We start from the raw sequence: 20241 nt of genomic DNA, 5'->3' as shown, positions 1-20241 counted from the left end.
GCTCTTTTAACCTACAAGGGACAATGAAATAAAGAAATATGTCATTAAATGTCTAAATGTTCCGTTTTCATGTTTTAATGCCACATTTTTTTCAACATTTATTTATTTATCTAAACTTTTATTTATTTATTGCCACTTTTAAATAATTAATGACACATTTATTTATGTATTTCATCTTAAATGTATTTATTTCAATTTGGCTCTTTTAACCCACAATGGCAATGAAATAAATAAATATGTCATTAAATGTTTAAATTTTCCATTTTAATATTTTAATGCCACATTTATTTCAACATTTATTTATTGATTTCAACATTTATTTATTTATTGCCACTTTTAAATATTTAATGACACATTTATTTATTTATTTAATGGTGTATATATTTATTTCATTCTGGCTCTTTCGAGACTCCATATTGGTCAAGCCATTTTCCAAACCGTGACATTAGATAATCAGAAACCATCATAAGGGAGAATGTATTTAACCCTTCGTAGTCTCTGCACTCATCAGTGCATTTGAAAATCACTTTGGTTATTTACAATGACGTAGGAATAACTAAGACCCCAATAGTGGAAATTAATTCATAATTTAACCTGAAGGTTTCATAAAGTTAGTCCCCTCTACCGATGAACACGTCTTCCGTCTTTTTCAGGGCTGTACACTCAAGTCTCACACACATATTCACATCAAGGGAGGATTTAGAGTCAACAATTAACCTATGAAACATGTTTAGGACTGTAAGTGGAGGAGGAGAACATGCAAACTCCACACAGAAAGGGCCCAGTCGGGATTCAAACCAGAGCCTTCTCGCTGTGAGGTGAGTGTTAACCACTGTTCCACAGTTCAGCCCTACTGAGGGTTAATGGAAGAAAAATGTTTGCTCCCAGAGAGGCATCTTTTAAAAAAATCTGCAGCTAGGATGATCTGAGTTTATGGTTTCAGCATCAGTTCTTCATAAAACTATTAAGTAATAACAAGATGGAGTTTCACAATAAAAAGGTTTTAGGTGTTCAGATTCATTCTGGTGCATGAGCTGCTCGTACATGCAATGCAGCTTTAAAAAAAACTAATTTTTTTTGTCTTCTTTAATAATCTGCAGCAAAAATTTGGAAATTACAATTTGATAAAGCTTCTTTAAAGACCAACAGCTTTGTGACCATAAAATCTGCAGAAGCTTTTTCTAGCAATAAAAGGCAAGAAGACAATCTTGACAAACACACACACACATTTGTGTGTGGATGTGCAGGCAAGCTGATTTATGTAATCCAATGTTGTCCATCACATGATAAGTGAGAACAACACTGGCTGCAGGGATTGCTTCCAGGAATCAGAGGCTATCTGAGTGACGGTCACATGATGACAGGACCTGCTGCTGCTGCTGCTGCACTCACAAAAAATATTAGATCAGTCGTATCTCCAAGAGGTGTGACTTCAAGAAAAGAGATATACCATTTAAACGTATTACTTCCCTCAAACACACCATCTTCCTTTAGGATGAGGGAGGGGGTGAATACATGCAGTATTTCAGCCCCCAAATCTCTGACTATTCCGGCTGCTTAGGGAGCCAGGAATTAGACAGTGATGGCCGTTTTAATGGATACGGACAGAGGGAGGAAGCCTCAGAAAGGCTGAGCAGTGGAGCCAAAGTGTCTGCCAACATGGTTGAACAGAAGAGTTACAGAGCATTAAAACAGACCAACACAGTGGCTGTCCGTGATGTGTTCGAGGACATAAAAAAACGTTGCCTAAAAAAGGCAAAGATGTTGATCTGAATGTAATCCAACAAAGTAAAAGCATAAAATTAAAAGCAATGAAGAATAAGAAAATACTAGCAGAGTTGAAATGACTTAAAATGATCTAAAAATCAAGAAATATATATTTTTATTATGATCTCTTTTAGAATAAAGTACAGAACCAAGAAAATACAAATCCAATATTTTCTTGTGGCTATACTCCTCAAAGAAAGGCTTAATCATTTTTGTTTCCTTAAATGAAAGCAAAATGTATGTTTCTAAACAGATTTTCTGTATAAATTAACAAATATGCTTCTTCTTAGATACTTGTATTTTTTCTATTATCATCGTCATGAAGTGTGAAAACAAGTAACTTGTGAAATCTCAACTAAATTTAGATTTTTTTTTCCAGTAAAGTAATCATTCTGGCTCAACCCCTCATATTTAGGGCAAGAGAAGTTTGTAATTCCTCTTTTAATTGTCATTTTTTGTACAATTTCTAACATTGAACTTGAAGTTAATAAACTATTATTCTAATTAAAAAAGAGACTTGACCTATTGGCACAAATAATGCTAAAAATGCTTGAATTTCAGATTTAAAGTGATGATTATGTGTAAAAAAAAAAAAAAAAAGCCTTGATGAAATGAAGTTGCAGTTTGGAACACGAACACGCCTACATCTCTGTTTTTCTTTTGGGTCTCTGAGTTCTCATACATATTAATCCATGCCCTCATGGGCGGATATGGGCTGTTTGTGGGCGAAAAATGGGCAAACCCGTACAGGGGGCACACAAGTGACCAACAATTTTAAAATCGCACATTGAACATAGACCAGACGTAAAAGATCTGATTCAACAACTGGTGGATCTGAACTTCACCATTTAGAGTAGGTCCAGTGCAAGTTTCTGCTCAGAGATCCAAGAAGAGGCAAAACATAAAGCCTTATGATCACAACGGCCCCAATGGGTGGATACCTATACAGAGGTGGAACGCACAAAATATGAAGGCTGCACCATAGAGAGTAAATGTTCATGCACATTTTTTCTATGGGCATGCTTTAACTGACAGGTTGTGTTAAACTAACACAACACGTAAGGGTGAAGTAGGTGAGACGCAGGTGTGTCGTTCACATTTTTCATTTTTTAAACCCCTTTAAACCCCATAGGACTGAGACAGGAGCCTGTTAGTGCTGTTCATGTGATAATTCAGTTCTTTGCGTGCATCCTGACTGTTAAAAGATGAGGAAAATTACTCAGAGTGTAGTTTGTGTGGACATCCTAGAGGCGTTCTAGAGGCACTTCCCCGCTCACAATGCAGCATTTTCACCCAGTCAGTAAGGAGCCAGTCCTCACAACACTAACGACTAGTGTGAAGTGAGTGCCGTACGACAGCATCATCCGTACATGAGTGCTTACATTACCCTTGTAAATACTGCACTATGCACTCATGACAATCAAATTGTACAATCCATTTTGATGACGCCCCTTAAGGTGACCATAAAAACCTCAAGGGAACTGTATGACACACCTGCACTCTCTATAACATGCAGCTGCTCCTCCACGGGCCTGAACAACCCCAAAACACACAGTAACCAAAAAATGTTGACCCCCATACAAGTGCACGAGATTCAGGCCTTATGAAAAAAAACTATAGAACTTTACCTGTTTGTTGTATATTCTATGTATAGCTTGCATTAGCACTCAAGAAAAATGCCAAAATTTAAAACTATTTTTCCCAAAATATTAGGAATTTTGGTGTTCTAATAGACTCTGACTAAAAATGAACAAGAAGAAAAAGCTCACAAAACACTTAAAAAAAAGAAATAAAATATCATGTGGATAAATAAAAAAATACTATGGAGGCTATGTTTCCTTTCAGAAAAGCAGTCAAAGAGCCAGCTCTCTTCTGCAAACTTTTTGTTTTTTCCAGACTCTGCCTGTTTTCTGTAACATCTGGCTCCCAAACATGCAGCTGTTGTAATTCCCTTAATAACCCCCCCTCAAAAGTGCAATTTGAACGCAAAGTAGACTAAATGGAAATGTACATTTTCCAGCATTTATTGCTGAAGTGCGTCAACAAAAATTTGTCTCATTTTCTGCAATCTTATCAAAACTATTTTTGAGAAGCAAAATAATCTTAGTTTATCCCTTTAGCGTCAGCGATGTCACTGCCGGCGACACCTAAATCACATGCGCTCTTTGACATGCCAAAACTTTTGGACTGTTTATGCAACAACATGAATCAGCTTATTTTGATGTGAAGATTTTCGGTCCACTTCGGAATTTCTGAACAGTTGAAGAGTTACTAACCTAATCGAAAGAATGTCAACAGAGTTAATATCGAAGGTTTGAACAAACCTCAAACCTGAGAATTGGTTATCTTGGCTTTTGCCATAAAAACTAACGTAAAACTGTTGTAGCCAGACTAGGATAGCTGCTGTATCAGCTCAGCTCATTTCTACCCGAGGAGAGTTGAGCTCTCTGACCTTTAATGTAGACCAAGACATTCTCAACCTCTTGAAAAGAGCGGCTGTGTTAATGCTGCATTAAAGCACATTAAGAACAGACGGCTCTTTCAGCTTCTGGTGTTAAAAGCCAAGCAGGGTTGGTGTGTTGAAATAAATTCTTGTTGCATTTGGACCTTTCTTTCTGCGGGATATCAAAGCCATCGACATGAATGGAAACGTTTAATCCAGCAGCTTCTGTAGGTGAAACTGCAGCACATCTATCCCCGAGCGTCTTCATCAGAGCCGCTTTACATCCAGTTTTATGTCCATAACAGTAATACGGTTGGAAAAATGTATAATTACTCTCACAAGCCGTTAACCTCAGTGAAACATTTAGCCATAACTACTCAACAATATGATAATCAAATGTAAAAGCCTATTACAGTGTTTTCTCCTCTTCCTCCACTAAAATACAGCAGCTTAGTGGGAACTAAGAGCTCACTTTCAGAGCAAGTTTCAAATCTTTGCAGGATTTTACGGTGGCCCTAAAGGACAAATCTCATCAACAAATCACTCAACCCGAAAAACATGTTAACATCACAATTAAAAAGCTAAACAAATAGTAATAATGAAAAATACCAATATTACTTTTAGAAAATCAAAACAAAATTTTGAAAACCAAAGGTAGTTTCCATAAATCAAAATGAAGCGTTAAAAAATGAAACAAAATAAGAAAGTGGCAAAGGTTTTGACGAAGAGAGAAAGCAGAAGGATGTTTTGTCTGAATTGTGGTAAAGAGTTGATTGATCAATCACCGAACTTTTGCAGAAGCTTAAAGAAATATCTTATGTTGGAAGACTTTGTCATGTCAAATAACTTCCTGTTGTAAAAGTAAACAAAACGTCACCGTCGTGTCAGTGATATCCCTTATTTTGAAGAATCTGCATTTACTCTTTTTACCTTTTTGAAAGTTTTAAAACTTTATTATCTGTTTTAAAGTGCATAAGTTGCCCAGTTAAATCTGCTCCAAAATAATTACTTTAGCAGCAAAGCAAAATTAAATGTTTAAAAATAAAAAGATTAAAAAATGGTGTGTCGTTTTCTAAAATATTGGTTCTGCAGAGAGGAAGTAGTTCACTAAAAATTGCCTCTGAGTTGGGGGAGGGACTGTTGGCATGGAGTAAGCCCGCCCCCATTTCCCATAATCCTTCAGTTTACACGCTTTCCCGATTGTATTCAGTATCTGACGTACATGGATCTAGTCGTCTACAAGTGGATGCATCAGAATGACGTGGAGCCGGGAGCTTGTGGCCCGCTCAGCGTATTTTAACAAACATAATCTTTTCAAACTACTTTTTTTTTCATCTGTTCCCGATTCATAACAATTTAAAAACTCAGAAATGCAATTTTGATTCTAATTTTCTTTATATATGTCCTCCATCATTAGAAAAATGCCACAAGAAGATTCCAAAAATAACAAAAACACAATTTTCATTGGAGTGGGTCTTTAGAGCTTACTTATATAACTGCCATATTTGTTCCCACACAATTGGAGTTCCAGCTAATTAAAAGAAAAATTTGAAAAAAAAGAAGAAGGCTAATATTTCTACTTTTTTCAGTAACTTAAACCATTTTTTTCAGGCTTGAAAACAAATTTAGGTCAAAATGCTTCTTAAATCTTCTGAAAAATTTTCTGCAATTTCTTATAAGCAGACTCCTCAAAGACATGACGAAAACAAGCTCTTATGGCACTTCAAGAACTGGAAACTCATCATGGAGCAAAAAAATGTGTTTTCCTTCATAGAGTTGCAGCTGTAAGATTAGCTCTGCGAGACAATGCTCTGCTGTTGCAGCCGCTTCATCTGCTCTGACGTGAACAACAAGGGTGAAATTAGCCGTTTTCACTTGGCGCCAGCAAGAATTATTACATGATTTTCCTCTCTCGGATATCTGTCGCTGCAAATAAAAAAGTCCTGGGGTGGCAGCCCAAATACTAAAACACAAAAAAAGCTGCTTCAAAATATGACAAATCGTCTTGCAGTGTCCTCCCTCAGTGCACCCTTACACCCCCCCTCCCGCCAACACTAACACCACTATCCCCACTCCTCCCATGGGCCTCCTTCAGCCGGCTGCATGTCTCTGGAGGTCGCCTCTGACGTCAGCAGCTCGACTGGGCAGAGTGCCAGCCCTGTGGGCCCTTGATGGATGTGGTTGGTCTCAGAAGCGTTGTGCTGTGTGTGGAGCGCACGGCGCGAGCTCAACTCGGCTCGCTGGAAAACATCTAATGACCTGTAAACACCAGACTGGCCCGTTCTCTTTTCCTGTCTATCACAAATGGGGGATAATTAAAAAAAACACGTGAAGATGGGCTTCAAATAGACGGGATAATAAATAGAAACCCCTTGTTGGGGTTTGGAAAAGTAAAAAAAAAAAGAAACATTTTCACAGAAATGGCAGTGAAGCCTTGACGAACTGAAATCTGCTGACCAAATCGTTGCTGAACTTGCAGAAGTCTGTGCATGCATGTGTGCGTGTATGGGGGGGGGTGTACCTGCAGGCCTGCTGCTGCTCTTCCTCTTTAGCCATCTGTCCAACGTCTCTGCACTCACGCTCTCCAACACGAACTCATCCAGCATCTGCGGGTGCAGTGAGAGGTAGGCCTTCACTTTTTCATCTGTCAAACCTGAAGAGCAAAATGCAAAACATCTGTTGGTTCTTGAGTTACAACGTTTTTTTCTTTTTTTTTAAACAAGTGACTAAGCAAATCTCTGGAAGATGAAGCTCCAAAACAGAAAAAAACAATAAAAATGTGCCATCTTACAGCAACAGGATCTTGGTTCCTGTCCTTTTCTGTTTAAGAAGTGTTGCATAAATAAAGTTTAGCAGAGTTAACAATCAGCAGAGCTAGATCCCTCGTGTTGACTGAAAAAGCTGCATCCGTGGTGAACACGAGCCCTGAAACAAGCTGGAGGATGAAGGAGAACTCCTTTGTTCCTACAGTTACTCACTAAACATCATTTGCCGGACCACCATTGAAAGGAATCCCTTTTTGAGACAGTCTGAGATCGCCACGATGCACGTTAGATGGGATGACGTTTCTTTATGCCTGTGTTTAAGGCAGAGATGTGAGATGTCCCACTTAACGTATTAGCTTCTCCCAATTTCACTCAAGTTCATTCAAACTAAAAGGTAAATACAGTATTTTTTGGAGTATATATATATATTTTTTTTGCATAGTTTTGCCAAGGATACAACTTAAATGGGATATAAAATATAAATAAATATTTGCTAATTTATGTTATTTTCCCACTAACAACCAGTTTGTCTTTAGCAGTTGTTTCCTGCTAACAACCACTAGAGGGCACTGTAAGTGTGAGTATCAGGATTTGTAACTGACAACACAGAAGAAGAAACACTGTTCAAAACAAACGCGGAGAACAATCTGATTGTTTTCCTACTGAACTTTATGATATTTTTCTTATTTACATCCAGACATTATTATTCTTCTTTTTATTTTTCCTTCTTAAGACTAATGCAGGAAAACTAGTCATCAAACTGGGTCACAGAGACATGGAAGTACCGCTGAAAGCGCTGTCATTCAGACGCAGCTCCTGCAGTTTAGCAGTTAGCACTCTAAATGATCTCATGAACCCCGAAATGGAGATGTTATTACTGATGTCAATTTGAAGCTGCGTTCACTCTGGCCTTCACAACTGGTGTTTGAGCGACTGCTTTCAATGAGAAGTCTATGTAGACGCCCTTTAAAACCTGCATTCCATTCTGTGTTCAGAACTCTCATGTCCACATGTTACTATGCAATATTTTTAGGTCAGTTTTTGGTGTTCATTGAACATCCGGTTGGTATGTGGATTTCTACTTCTGAAGCGCCAAGCGGCTGAAATTTGACCAATCAGGGACTCAGATTTGGTAGTACATATGAGGAGCATTCTTTTCAAAATATGGAAGGACCGACGGCTGAAAACTGATCATGAAGGAGACATTAATAATTGCTGTTTGGGCCCGACTTGAATAATATTACACAAAGTATTTCAAATATCGCAATAGAGCTGTGAAAGAAAAAGCAAGATTTACGAGATTCGCATCAAGCCTCTTCCAACTGTAGGTGACGAACATGAGCTAGTAAACTCAAAAAAAAAAAAAAAAAAAACAATAGAAGAAGAAACCCTTCCCTGCTTGTCTATTGTGATCTTTGTATGCTAAAGGGTGTTCGTGAAAATGCGTATCATGTTCTTGAATGTGCCACACGTGCCAAGTAAGTACATAGCAGTTGCAAAAAAGTGCATATATCATTTTTTTCTTCTTCTTTATAATTAATTTTCGTTGACTCCTCCAGAGCAACTTATATGTAACGTTTTTTCTTCGTTATTATGCTTTTTCTTAGGCTTCTGTGACTTATAGTATACGCCGCTGCAACTCATGATTCGGAAAATGTATTTAAATAAAACTGCTATATCTGAGAGAACTTTTTTTTGCAAAATATCATCAGTTATGAAACACATGGATCTCAGCAGAACATAAAGGAATGTGAGCAACACGATGCCTAAATATTAGAACTGTGAGTGTTGACAAGACTGACGGACGTTTTGGAAATAACAGTTGTGCATGAAAACTGCAGCAAAACTTGAAAGATTGAGTTTAATTTCAGACTAATCATTGGATCTTCTGAGGATCCTCCTCTGCGTGTTGTGTGATCATAGGTTGAACCGAAGGCGAAGTGCAGAGGTAGGGGCAGGTTAGGAAGGGGGTGGAGGACCCTGCAGTCTGACGCTGTCCAGACACGAGACACAGCTCTTCAAGTGAGCTATGCCTCACGAGACTCCTGGCCGGCTCTGACGCAAATCGGCAGAATACGGCTTCATAAATCAAAAAAAAGAGAAGAAGAAGAAGAAAAAAAGTGAAGTGGGGAGTGGGTTGACAGAAGCTGCAGGGGACAGAGACGCACACGGAGAGAAGCTCTGCAGAAAGAGCCTTACGACTTTGTGCTATTTGAAACACAAAGAGCGCTCTGTGATTAGCAACACCACAAAGAGAAGGAAAAAAAAAACAAGGACACAGTGTAAATTTATGAATACATGTTTTTATGCCAAAAAGACTCCAAAAATTATGAAGCAATCATATGTGCGCACGTGAACAAAATAGTGAAATGTCCTATTTCTTTCTTTTTTTTTTCTTTTTTTTTGGTGGTGGTGGGGGGGTGACTAACGGCAGAGTTTTGGAACCAAACAGAGGTCCCCTTTTAAAAAGGATTTCAAAATAAAAGTCCACACTAGCAGAACAAACTGGAGACTGACTGAGAGATGAACTTTAGGACAAAAACAAAACATAAAAAAGTAACTTAAAAGTATAAATCGGGGTAGATACATGATAAACCTCAAGAATCCACAGCTGATTAATCCAAAATCATGAATTTTATTTTTCATTTTATTTTTCACTTAATTCCCCAAAATATTACACAAGCTAATAATTTTTTTTCCAGATTTAAACTTAACCCATTAGACCCCTGACCCATTATCCTTTAAGATAAAATAATGTGAGATACTACAAGTGGACCACAGAACCCATTTCTGATATTTCACAATTACACTAATCTCACTATGGGTTCTTATGGCTTAATAATATTTTGATTATAGTCACATAGGTTGTGAGAGTCAAATATTATACAAGTCTAAATAAAAAAAAAACAACTTTTACTCCATTTTCAAGATGTTTTACTTGCTCTGTTTTAATTACATTTATTAAATTCAAAAGTTTTCTTTTTTCCAGCTCATTTTTTATGGAATAATATATGTACGTTTCTAATTATTCCAGTAATTATTGTGTTTTTTAGTTCATTATAAACAGAAGAATATGCAACAATTTGGTGTATTTCTGCATCAAAAGCAGGTGATTCCAAATTTTAACTCTTAATTGTCAGTTTTTCTAAACAACGGGGAGATGCACAAAAATCAGATTTAAATAAAATTATACGGTACATAAGGCACATAGGCAACAACTGCTATTTGTATGTTTTTTGGGCAAAAAGGATTCACAAACACTCTTCAAAATACAAAAACAAATACCTTTACCATTGAAAAATTCATGCAAAGTATGAATGTAATGCATGAAAAGTCTACATGCAGGAAGTTCAATTTGACTTAGAAGAAGTCTTGGAAAGACTAAACATTTGAAAATATATATTAAAGTAAAAAATTAGACATATTTAGAACTTAAAACATACAAAAGAATCTATTGTGCAAAAAAAAGGTTTTAAATTGTTGTTGTTTTTACAGGGAAATAAAATGACTAAAAGCTTAAATCTGCAAACAACCTTAAAATTCTGATCAAAAAAGGTCATAGAATTAGGAGTTTTAACTGCTCATTGCTTATAATTGAAAAAAATAGCTCTGTCATCAAAATATTAATACAATTTTAAAAAAATTATCAATTTTAATTGTTTTCATAACTTTAATGTTTCTAAAGAAGAGAACTGTAGATCTGCTTTTTCAACAGAACTGATGTGTCACTCTGATCCTGATTTCTAGCTGGATCACAAAGTTACACAGATGTAAAAAGAAATCAGATTTTTTTATTTTTATTTTAAAAACTCCTCCTTCCTACATTCAAACTCAAAAAGTTTTGGTCAAACTTGTATAAAAAGGAGGTTATGGTCAAAAACTCTTAATAAACTTAATTCAACTTATATTTTGGATGGTAACACAAAATCTTTTAATATTACTTGACATTTATATTAATTCAAAGAAAATATATATATTATTTCTTTCATCGTTTAACTTTTGAGCACCCTGACTTTGAAGTCCCTTTCTGTCAACACTGTCGGCACATTTCAAGCTTTTCCTCGGATTCTGTTTGCACTGCAGACTTTCAAGCCAAAGCTCAGCCTGATGGGACCACAGAGAAACTACAGGAGGATGAGGGTCTGCAGCCTGCAGCCATGCGGAGCCCACATGCTGCCGTCCAGGAGGGCTAACCCTGCTGGAGCCGCCCAGACGAGAGACTTTGCCAGCAGACACGAAGTTAAAACTTTTATTTAGTCAAAAACCAGGATGACTTTCCTTTAAATCTCACCTCTGCGGGCAGGAAAGGTTATCATGAAACGTGAGCAGAAAGCCAAATAAGGGGGTAGAAGATAAAGTGCATTTATGAGGGCGAATCTCAAAACATGACGTGAGGCGAAACAACCCATAATATAATGTGTCACTAATGACATGACAATACAGCTGCTCAGACAGCTAAATAACTGGTGGACGGAATAAAAGCCAAAGAGGGCCCAATCTGTGTATGTAAACATGGCTGCAGCCATTACAGAGCAATAACTAGTCCTGTACCCAGCATGCACCTCTAACCATCACTGATTGGTCTGACCACAGTAAACATTTTAGCAGATGTCCAGCTCAGACTTGCACAACTGCCCTTCGCTCACGAAGTTGATCCAGATTTGACTTGTCATTAGATTGTGAAAAGATAGGAGAGATCCTTTTATAGAATTTGTCATGAAGATATTGAAAAAAATGCATATATATATATATATATATATATATATATATATATATATATATATATATATATATATATATATATATATATATATATATATATATATATATATGCGTTTGCTTTAGGTACAGTTGTTTTTTTTTCAATGGAAATGTCACTACATTAAAGAAATAGAGAGAAAATTTAAAGTTATTTGCATTTCCTTCACACACTAAGACTTTTTAATTAATATTTTCAAGAAATTTTACTCTATTTTAAGGAAATTCAGAAAAAAAAAAATTATCTGCATTTCCTTTACTTTTTTGGAATCTTTTTCGGGAAAAATCCCTCTGTTTTAAGTAAAACCAGATAAACGTATTTTTTTCTTTAGGGACTGTGACTTCTAGCAAACTTTTCAAGAAAGGTCCCTCTATCTTAAGGAAATGCAGAAAACGTTAAATTTTTAACACCAAAATAAGTTGATTCCTGACTATAAAGCTAAATTTGAATTTAAAATGTTTAATTTAAGTTTTTAAAATAAGTCAAACTTTGTTTCAGTTGAAAATATTGTTTTTATGAAGTTTTTATTTTTATCTTGATAGAAAAATGAAAAGTTTTAGACACAAAAAGCCCAAAATGATGGCCTAAGCTCTTTGTGAAATACTAAAAGTGTGTGGCTGTTTTTTTCTGTGTTTAAAACATTTAAAGGCAGGAAGTAATCAGATTAAATTGCAGCCCCCTCCAACAGCCAAGCTCACAGAGTTTCAAAATAAAGTTCAGAAATGAGAACAAATAAAACAGCAGAACGGAACAGTCAAAATGAAAACGTCGTCAGACTTAGTCACAGGGGTTTTCTGGAAAACTTTAAGCAGAGTTTGTGAATGCAGCACCAAATACGAAGTTTGTACCGTCTCCCTTCTGCTCTGCAGAACACACTGAGTCAGTGAGCAGCCGCAGTCACACAAACAGTGGTGAGATTGGGTTTGAAGTGAAGCCTTTCTGTTTCTGACCCAAGCTTAGCTCAGAAGTTTTCTGCAGCTGACTCAGACTTGGGTTTCCTGCGTAAAGTCCTGCATTCATGCAGCCAGCTATTGTTGCATAACACTTATCTTGACACCACACCCTGGGACGAGGAAGGGAAGGCCAAACAGTCTGTCTGGGTCTGTGCACCCTCAAACCCAGCTCCACTCATGACATAACACCTTTTCTGGACCCAACGTATGTTTGAAATCGTCTGCAGAGGCAGCACCAGCTGCTGGGCTTCAAGTGGAATTTCAGCTTCTAAAGAACAATTACAAATCTTAAAAGTTAAACTCAGGTTTACAGGGTTTTTTTTTCAGTTTTTATTAATGTTGCTCACTTTAATTTATATAAAGAGTGTAAAACACTTCGACAAAAAGTGCTCTCTAGATCTCAAAATAGGAATAACATTCTGAATCAGTCGAGTATTTTGTCAACAATCTATCCCAACAGGGCATCAGCTTCAATCCACCTTCATTTTATTTGTTTTGTTCAATCATTTAAAAGAACTTCTAGATCAGAAGTCTGCAACCTGAGGCTCCAGAGACACATGCAGCTACTTCATCCCTCCATTGTGGCTCTTCAGCTTTGAAGGAAAATGCTAACAATTTTAACAAATAATGGGTTTGTAGTTTTGGTTTAGAAAATTAAGCTATGTCATTTATATTTAGATTTTAACATGTCAGATGACGAAGAAAAATGATGGAAAGATGAGTTTATTATTAGAATAAGCTTAAAGCACATATAGATTTAAAGAATAAATATGATTCTACACCAACGTTGTCACCTTTATATCAAATAGTAAAAGAAGAAAAATGATGGCAAAGCGCTAAACTCATAATAATGGGAAATACCTGTTTGGCAGTTTAAATCAAGGGATCTTGTTTGACACAAGGTGTATCTTATTTTGAAAGGACCTTGTATCTGCTGCTATTTTTTTTAAAAATAAAAGAATTTAAAACTGTTATATAAAGGAAATTAAAATAATTGAATTACTGTAAATATTTAAAAGTTGCACGTTATAAATGAGCGGCTTAATGGTCACAAAAACAAAAATAAAGAGTGGTTTTGTAAACAGTGACTTTGCAGCTCTTGGTGGGTTTTGTTCTGCAAGAAACTGGACTCCATGGCTCTTTTGGCGTTAAAGGTTGCAGATCCCTGTTTATGAAAAATAAAAGAAAACTTTCACAACTTTCAGAAACAAAAATCAACCAAATACAGAAGATTTGGGAGGAAAACCTGCAGCAGGATTAATCTAATTGTGCAGAAATTCTGTATTAAAATATTAAAATAAAATTACATATATTTTTGTTTGTATTTTAAGAGTCTTGTTCTTATTATTCCAGTCATACAAAATATTTTAAAAAATAACATTTTAATCAATTTTAAAGATGTTTTAAATTTAAAACCTTGTAAAGCAATTGCATATTAGTTTATTAACAACACAGTTACAGAAGTAGCTTTTGTACTTCTTTCTGGTTCATCTGATGTCATAAAGGCTCCAAATTTATATTTATGAAACCATTTACAAGAGTTTGAAAAATCTGGTCGATCTAGCTGCAGTTTTACTTATTTTGCTTAATCTGCAGATTGTCTTCAGTCTATATGTTCTCGTTCTAGAGTTCTTGATTTGCTCCAACAAAATTAACAAACATTTGAAATTTTACATAACAGTGTGTAAAGTTGTTATCATGCACTGAAAAAACAGGCCCCATAAAAATGTTTATTTTGCTTTAGAAAAAAACTCTTGATAGCATTATAATTTGTTTGACAGAAACTAAGACTATTTTTCTTAAAAACTAACTTTTTTTATCAAGTAAGAAAAACTCTAATGGGAAATTGAATTATTTGCTCATTTTTTTAACCAAATGGTGTCTTACATGCAGATCAGATTCTTAGTATTGTACGTAGTTTAAATATGTAAAATATCATACTAAACATACTTCAGCTAATTTTGCAAGACTTTAAAAAAAAATTCTGATCGGTTTTTATTTTTATTTGTAAATAACTATCTGACAAAAGGTCATTTTGAGCTCAGATGGTCCAGCCTTCCTTCACCTCTCCTCCTCTCCCTCATGCTCAGAGGCTCTGGGCCAGGCCTGAACGGATGCCCCACTGCCGTCCTATCACACAGCTGAGAGCCCATATCTGCAGCTCAGGCCCGACCCGACAGCGCTCACGGAACAAGACGTTGGTCTTCTGCAACACGCAGATAAAAGAAAAAAAAATGTACTCGAGAGGCGAGGGGAAAAGACCCCGTCTAGAGAAGCGCCATCCACCTGGCACGGAGTCAAGGGCAACCTGCCAAGGTATTACTTTTCACTTTCCTGACATGAGGCTGAAGCCGAGCAGAGGAGAGGCGGGGGGGCTGCTGTTGGCCGCGTGGGTTAGAGAGCCGGCCCGGGACCTCCTGGCCAGGAGGTGGGAAGAGCATGTGGTTCTTATCTACATGAACGCTGGCGTCTAGTGAGCAGGTAGGAGAAGGCCTTCGCTGCTGGACCATCCCTGAGAGAGGGCCAGACGTTTCAGCACAGGTCATCGCTGAGGCTAAATCAAGGGTCTGAAACCTTTAGCCCCATTCGATCCACTTTCTCACTGACCAACTAAATTAAAAATGTCTTATATTTTTCTAAAAATAATCATTTTAATTCATTTAATTTTGACAGCAGCACATACTAGGTCCTTTAAAAATAAAGTTCATCCTTTGTCATATCAGATCTTTCTGCTGCAAAAAACTTACTTGAATTAAAAATGCTTGAAAGTCAAACATGCTAAAGAAGCTACAGAACCACGATGGAGGGTTAAAAGAGCTGCATGGGGTTAAGGAGCCTCTGGTTGCAGACTTCTGGGCCAAATCAATACCAAACGTCCCAAACGACGAAGCGTCTCTGTGTGGAATTGAACTCCTGTCACTATCAACCCCCAAAGCTGAACCATGGAATTGTAGTCCTCAAACGTGCACACACCTCACACTTCAGTGCATCTTCATGAATGCTTCCGGACATAAACAGCTGCAGACAGCAGACTGACACTCAGATAAGCGCCCCCCTCCCAATCTACAGGCCCCCCAGTGAGGTCAACGGAAAGCTCTCTTGCTGCATTTGCATTCATGAGGGGTACATTTCACCCAAAACTAACAGTTTTGGGGCATTTCCCAGCAACAGCTGTCACTCCTGCTTTCATGAAACGTAAAGATGGATTCATCCCGGATCTGAACCGTCCCCCCTCCCTCGAGCATCAAAAAAACGAGGCTCATGTTCAACCATTCCACATCTGGGCTGATGCTGAACTGTGTGCAATCGCTCTGAGCAGAGAGAGGCCTGTAGGGACTCAATAATGAGAACCACAGATCCTTGCTTCTTCTCCAGAGCGTGTTCCTTTAGAAGCTCCGACACCAGAACCCGTCGTAAAGAAACGGTTTTCCCAAACAGGCTGGAGACGTCCAGGTCTTTCACCACACACGCTACCATGCTCCAAACTACAACACTACCCATATTCCTAAAGTCCAAACAAAATAAAAAAAATCTCAAATATATTAAGTGGCTGCGCTGGGAGAAGACCTCGGAGTGTCAGGGAGGCCATACGGTGCAGCAGGAAATGTCTAATGTGAGCACTTCCTGCCTGACAATGCAGCCTTCTTCCCTCAGTGAAGCAACTCCACAATAACCAATTGCGTTTGAAAATGCCTGACAGATCGCATTAGGGGCTGACCTCGCATGACCTCCTAATGCACAAACACATGCATTTTCCTGAACCCGCAGCTACGACATCTCCGGAGAGATTTGCAGCTTAAATTCAAATGGACAGTGAGTCGAGGCAACATGCGGTCCTGACAGACTGAAGTGGGTTTGATCCAGGATGGATCCGCTCTGCGGGACAGTCCAGCAGCCGCAGACAGGACCACTTGATTGATAACAAACAACATATAGAGGAAAAAACTGTTTTTTTGTGATAAACTGATCCAACAAGAGCAAAAGATTTTTTTTCTGTTTGTGAAATATTTACAAAAAGAGCTGAATTTCATAATAAAAGCAAACACAAAAAGCTCATCCAACAATAGCTTTGACGTGAAGGTACCTGGCTCCAGCACCTGAAGCAGCCCATATCCGAGGATGTTTTGTCAATTCATAAAGGTACATAAGCTTTCTGAAATCTGACATTCTTGTCCTTTTTTTGGTAAAGCATGAGGGCAAATAGCTGCACTTTTCTGAACTGTGTTTACTTTGGCATCATTCTGTATCCCGGGCTTCAAACTATACGAACTCATTACTGCAGGGTTGCCTCTATAAAGCTCGCTGGAGGTGCCACAGAAAACAGCTGCAAGCGGGCATGATTCATGTGCAGCACAGACACAATCACAGAAAGCCAGCAAATCAATTACAAGAGCTCTGAAGTTTCCACACCTGCATGAAAAAGCAACACAAGATATAAATATTTCCAGAATAGATGTGTTTTGAAGCTAAAAAAATACAGTTTTAGTGCCTTAAAAAATGAATTTTGTTTATTATAAAGTGTAAAAACTCACATTTTTATGTTTTAGCTAAATAAAGATTTTTAAAAAGTAACAATATAGGAAGTTAAGCATTTTTTTAGCTATTTGGTAATATATATTTTAAACAAATTACCAAAAATAATGTTTGCTTATTGTTGTATTTTATTTTTTTCTTTATCTCCTTGCACAGACCACCTTCACTCCAATCCCAAAAACCATGTTCTGCAAAACATTTTGGATCCTGAGAAGACATGTACCCCCCTCTCTGAGATCCAGTCCCGCGCTGGCCCCCACAGCAGGAGTCCCCACCCATCTCCATCAGCCATCAGGCTGTCATTCATAAAGTTGGACAGGCAGATGAGGGAAATTACGCACTCCACGCCTGCAGGATCAAACATCCCAGCTGAGCCCGACTGCTGCCAAAATTCTACCTTTAAGCTGTTTTAGCGTTTAGTTTAAGCAAAAATAAAATAAATACCTACTTGTGCCCAAGAAACAATCCGTTAACCTTCTGAAACAGCTTGTTGAAGACGGACCATCTTCCATGTCGGATTATGAGCGCAAAAGAAGAGAAGAGCCTCGGAGAAAAGTGCGTCTCTGCAGCCGCAACTTGGTCAAAAATAATATTATTAATCAAATAATAACAATAAAAGCAAAACTAGGACGGGCTGGTGCGGTGGTGTCCGTAATGCTCGAGGCTGTGCGCGGTGTCGGGAGGGCAGGGAGAGCGCAGCGCTGCCGGGGCCCCCCCTCCTCCACCAGCGCTATGACCCAGCACCGCTGGCCGAGGTTAGCTACAGTCGGTCCGCCTCCCCGGCGTGGTGGCTCCGCTCTGGAAGTGCAGCAGCAGACTGAGCGGAGAGCAGACGGAGGCGCAGAGCAGAGCGTAAACGCGCGCGCGCACGCTCACGCACGCACGCACACAGAGGAGCGAGTCAATTCCAACACAGTGCTGCTTTTGACTTTTCAAAATAAAAGCACACGTGTGGTAAAACACTTTTTAAAACTAGACTTCACCTAATTATAAACATGTAAATAAATATTCATTTTATATAAATATAAATAAACCTACAATTTTATCGCATAGTATCAAAAAATAACGATTTCCCTGAGCTCCTAAACAGTAATCTGAAAGGTCACCGACTTTCATTTCCGGTGTTTTTTCCTGCACATGCGCTTGACGCGTCTGGCCAGCTCCCCTTTGACGTTTGAGGGCTGCTGTTCCTGTTTCTGAATTTGGCTGCTAAAAAAAGGGGCCCAGCTTCATGCCCGTTGCTCTCCACGTTTCCAGCGGTCAAGGAGGGAAAACCACGACCTCCACGGTCACGCAAATCACGGAGTTTACTCAAAACTCAGCTCAGCTTTATGTAGAAAATACTTTAAAACAATCACAACTAACCAAAAGGCTGTTTAAATGAGTTTTATATTCTAATATCAATATATTTAGAAAAAAATAGCAACTAATAATAAAATAACATCCACTTTAATACATTTTAATTAATCTAGATTAACCAAATCAACACTTTTTAAAAAATGTGTTTGTGATTCTAAGATTTATTTATTTTTCTTTAGTGTTTCAAAGTACAGTTGACTCTCAAAATCAGCAACGATTTACTGAAGACACACTCAAACCCATAATTTATTCAAAGGAGGCAGCTAAAACAATCCTGACACAATGAACAAATTATTCATAATATTCTTTTGTTGATCTGGATTATTTACAATGAGCAGTACGTCTAGATTATAAAACAGGAATAAAAGCTCCAAGCTGGAAGAAGCAACGCTTCCTTCCTGGTATCCCTCTGCAAATGTGCGCCTGCATGTGCTGTCTGCGCTCGGAGCGGCTGAATGGCTTTGACTCTGCAACATGATACAGCATAAAGCGTGCCAGACTCCCTCGCAGCTGCAGCATCACATACTGATCATATCGAGACAGAGAGGTGTGGGAGTTGTGGCATGCTACGTCAGCAAGTGTGTCTAACTATCAATTACTGACATTCCAACACTCGTGAGGAGCTGGCACTTCCAGGGGTCACGCACCGCATCATGTTGTTCTCTCAGCTGGAACAGAAAGGTCAATAAATGTGGGGAAAAGCAAGGTAATATGTTATATGATCATGGATAGTGCAAATAATTGGATTTCCTTAAAGGCAAAAGATTTAAAAATGAATTAAACAAAAAGTTTTTTTCTCATCTACATAGTTTGAGTGGAAGACATTGTACACATCAGCTCTTTAAAATAAAATTAAATAATTATATTCAGCAATAACCGCTGCTTGACAAGTTAAGATGCTAGTATTCCAGACAACAAAGACAACTTTTAATAAATCATCTCAACACCAGAAAAAAAAATCTCATATTTAATGATATTGTTGCATATCTGCAAAGACAAGAGGACTGAGTTTATGGAAGAGCATGAATTCTCGTTTTGAGCCAAACTGTTTGGTTTCAGACTCTGAAAGTTTCTCCTTTTAGAGGCAGCGCAGCACAGACAAATCAACCATCCTCCCGTTGGATCCCTGCTTCCCTACACTCCATTTTCCCTGAGCATTTTGTCGCTTTTTGCTGCCAGATCGCTCAACTGTTTAAAAAAGACAAGACAGCCAGACAAACTGTGCACAGCCTCCTCTGATTCCACAGAAATCTGCTGTTTGATTGGGTTCAGCGCTGATCCAAACTGATTGACAGATCTTTTGAGGACACAAATCACCCAGAAAGCAGGTGAACATCATCACTCCGGAGTTTGGGAACAAATTTGTGGATACGCTTTGAGCTTTGATGATTGACAAACAAGCATTCTGTTCAGTAATCTTATTTAATATGAACAAAACAAAATTTAAAATACTTATTCTGTCAATGTCACAATTAAAACCAATTTCCCTTGGGATTAATAAAGTATCTATCTAACAAATAATCTTTTTGTCCCTGATATAAGATGATCCATAGATTTTCTTTCTGTGACATTTCCTAAATTTTACTGAGAATCTTTTGCTCTAGAATGAATGTAGAATTCAACAGTTACACTGTTCTCTGAGCTAAAAGGGGAACATTGTTG

The 20241-nt window shown here is 37.8% G+C and overlaps 1 protein-coding gene across 5 annotated transcripts in view; it reads right to left on the bottom strand.

Annotated features, from left to right (window-relative positions):
* The window catches only part of pde10a (phosphodiesterase 10A), a 66455-nt gene that overhangs the window by 29477 nt on the left and 16737 nt on the right, over positions 1-20241 (bottom strand). For 3 of the 5 annotated variants that reach the window (XM_024297102.2, XM_024297104.2, XM_024297103.2), the window contains exon 2: positions 6732-6863. In XM_024297102.2, the coding sequence (XP_024152870.1) occupies positions 6732-6863 (132 nt within the window). Of the gene's footprint in view, positions 1-6731; positions 6864-17668; positions 18359-20241 lie in introns of those variants that run through there. The other 2 variants (XM_024297105.2, XM_024297106.2) reach the window with 2 other exon arrangements.

Source organism: Oryzias melastigma, linkage group LG15 (assembly GCF_002922805.2).
Source record: "Oryzias melastigma strain HK-1 linkage group LG15, ASM292280v2, whole genome shotgun sequence".
Classification (NCBI taxonomy): Eukaryota; Metazoa; Chordata; class Actinopteri; order Beloniformes; family Adrianichthyidae; genus Oryzias; species Oryzias melastigma.
The sequence above is the reverse complement of the archived record's forward strand: the minus strand, read 5'-3'. Positions and strand labels throughout refer to the sequence as shown.